The sequence below is a fragment of the Gavialis gangeticus genome, unplaced genomic scaffold (assembly GCF_001723915.1).
Source record: "Gavialis gangeticus isolate Ggan-Ray unplaced genomic scaffold, GavGan_comp1, whole genome shotgun sequence".
Lineage (NCBI taxonomy): Eukaryota > Metazoa > Chordata > Crocodylia > Gavialidae > Gavialis > Gavialis gangeticus.
The window spans coordinates 46,492,421-46,494,975 of NW_017728998.1; the positions used below are offsets into that span (position 1 = coordinate 46,492,421).

The 2,555-nt window shown below is 54.6% G+C and overlaps 1 protein-coding gene across 1 annotated transcript in view; it reads right to left on the bottom strand.

Moving 5' to 3' along the window:
- SETD6 (SET domain containing 6) overlaps positions 1-2,554 on the bottom strand; it is a gene marked incomplete at its 5' end in the record, with an annotated part of 12,995 nt that extends 10,441 nt beyond the window's left edge. The window contains 3 exons of the mRNA XM_019505300.1: positions 985-1,129; positions 1,591-1,689; positions 2,531-2,554. Coding sequence (XP_019360845.1) covers positions 985-1,129; positions 1,591-1,689; positions 2,531-2,554 — 268 coding nt within the window. The remainder of the gene's footprint in view (positions 1-984; positions 1,130-1,590; positions 1,690-2,530) is intronic.
- Between the last annotated feature and the right edge of the window lies 1 nt (position 2,555).

Consider the following 2,555-nt stretch of genomic DNA (forward strand, 5'->3'; position numbering starts at 1 on the left):
CTCATAAATCTTACTTCTCAGGCCCCTGATCATTTTTGTCACTCTGCACTGAACTTTCTTCTAATTTCTCCACATCCTTCTTGATTTGTGGAACCTAAAACTGGGCACATTATCCCAGCTGTTCATACAATCCAGCATACTGACTGGTTGGCTTTTTTTCACAACAAGAGTATACTGTTGGCTCATATTCAACTTATGGTCCACTGTAACCCCCAGATCTTTCTCTGCAGTACTGCATTTGTATTGTACTGTACTGTATTCCCGAGTCTGCATTTGTACATGCAGTCATTCTATTTCAAGTGCAGGACTTTGCACTCTGCTGAATCTCACCTCATTGGTTGTGAACCATTTCTCCAGTCTATCCAGGTCATTCTGGATCCTAGCCCTGCCCTCAAGTGTCTGCTTGGTGTCATCTGAAAAACTGCTAAACATACACTTGACTCCATCATCCACAAACTGAGAAGAGGGAGCAAGAGACCCAACCTGGAGCAGCCAGCAGGCCTGGGGGCAGGGATAAGATTCAGCCTAGGCAGATTGACACTTGATCCTGGGTGTCTCATATCTGTGCCATTGGGCTGTGGGGTATCCTGGGTCTCCCTGCTTTCATCCTAGACTGAGGAAACTGCTCAATAAGTGTGGACAAAGCATGATTTTGCCACCAACAGTTTCCTTTTCAACCTATGACGATTTTTCAACAGAAGCATTTTGCTGGAAAGCTCCTGATGGGTGATGCTCAGGGATGGGGTGGTTGGGAAGGTGAGGGTAGAAAAGACTCTTACCTACCAATCCCCTACCCTCTTTTGTTTGTTAGAAGTCCTGCAAAATTACAGCACCCTGGTCCCAATATCCAGCTCAGACCCCCTACTGTCCCCCCTGCACCTGTAGAGAGCCCCATGGGTACCACCCTCTTCCACCACAGAAACAACAGTCTCAGTGATGGGATGTCCGGTCCAAGCTCCTGGGGTCCAGCATGCCCTCTTGTACCTTCCTCCAAGAGGGGCTGAATGGAGGTGGTGTGCTGGGAAAGGAGGGCTGCCCTTGGAATGGTGAAGAGGACTTCTCCAACCTGCAGGTCCTCTCTGGCCAACATGCCATAGTCTGCCACGGTGCCTTCTCTGCTCACACAGACCTAGGAGGAAGCAGGAGACTCTGCTGGGTGACCCCAGTGACAAAATCCCAGCCCCAGGAATTTGATAGGGCAGCTCTGAAGTGCTGCAAGTGAAGCCACAGCCAAAGGTTGACGACTAAATCAAGCCACTGTCCACAGAAACTTGCTCCCAACCCCCAACAGGAGGCCAGTAATCCACCCTGAGTGCTGCAGCCTTCCACCAACACATGAGAGGGTAAGTGGGAATTGCCTTGTTACCCCTCACTTTGCCTAACTGTTGCCCTCTCAGCTACTCCTGCCCCATCCCACAATAGGAGCCCCGCTATCCTGTTTTCCTGCCAGCCCAGTGAGGTAACAGTTTCAGCTGTATAAGCCAAGCTCAGCCTCTCTATGACACACAGGTGTATGGGTCTTATTCTCCAACCATTCCCTGCCCCAGCAAGGCTCCCTGGACACCCAGCTCCATCACCACGATCTCCTACCTTGGGGCTGAGCTCCAAACCAATCTTCTTACACCAGCCCAGGAAGCCAGAGATGGCGTCAGTGCTGCCATCCTCAGCAGGACTGTTTTCTGCCACCACCTGTGAACAGAAAAGCAAGTCAAGCTTTGGGAGCATGGACAGTCCAAGCTGGGAGATCCCAGGGCAGGAGGCATAATAGGGACTGTGCCAAGCTCCTGCTTAGCCACATTAGCTGAAGAGAAGCAGCACAATGACCCAGTGGAGACAGCAACCAACTGGATGAAAAAAACTCAGGTTCTAGCTGTAGCTCTGACCTGAGCAATCTGGCAAGAGCAAATCCCCTCTGTTAAACAATGCCTAGGGCTCTACGGGATTAATGGCAGAAGTAGGCTGCACTGCAGCTCCTTTAATCTGGCAGGTTCCCCTGTACCCCCCTGCCGCTGACTGGTTGAGGGGCCTGCTGGCAGCTCACTCCTGATTGGCAGGGAAGCAAAAACTGCATTTTTAAACTTGGTGCTGTGAAGTCCTTTGGGCTGGGACGCAGCAATGACACTTCTGGTGTGCAGAGGTGCAACCAACCCTCTGCCCAGGAGAGGAACCAGCCAGGAGCACTGTCAGGACCACATGAAACTCTTCGGGCCAGACCCTGCGTCCTCTGAGCTTCGTTGCGATCGTCCCTGCCCCTTCCTGCGACACCAGCACAGACCCTCCTGTCATCCGCACGCCTGCCCGGGTTTATCTGCCTGCCCGGCTGCCACGAGCAGCAAAGCGGCGGGCCCGGGGCCGGGGCCCCGCCGTGACTCGCATCTCTCTCTCCGGGCCGGCGCTGCCCCACGGCCAGGCCAGGCGGCCCCGCTCCTGCGCGGGGCTGGAGCGGAGCCCGAACCGGCGCCGTCTCGGCTCCTCACTGCCCCCCCCGCAGAATCCTGCTGCTGCCCCCTGGGCCCCGCCACGCCGCTACCTTGGGCCTCTTGGCCGCGGCCGCC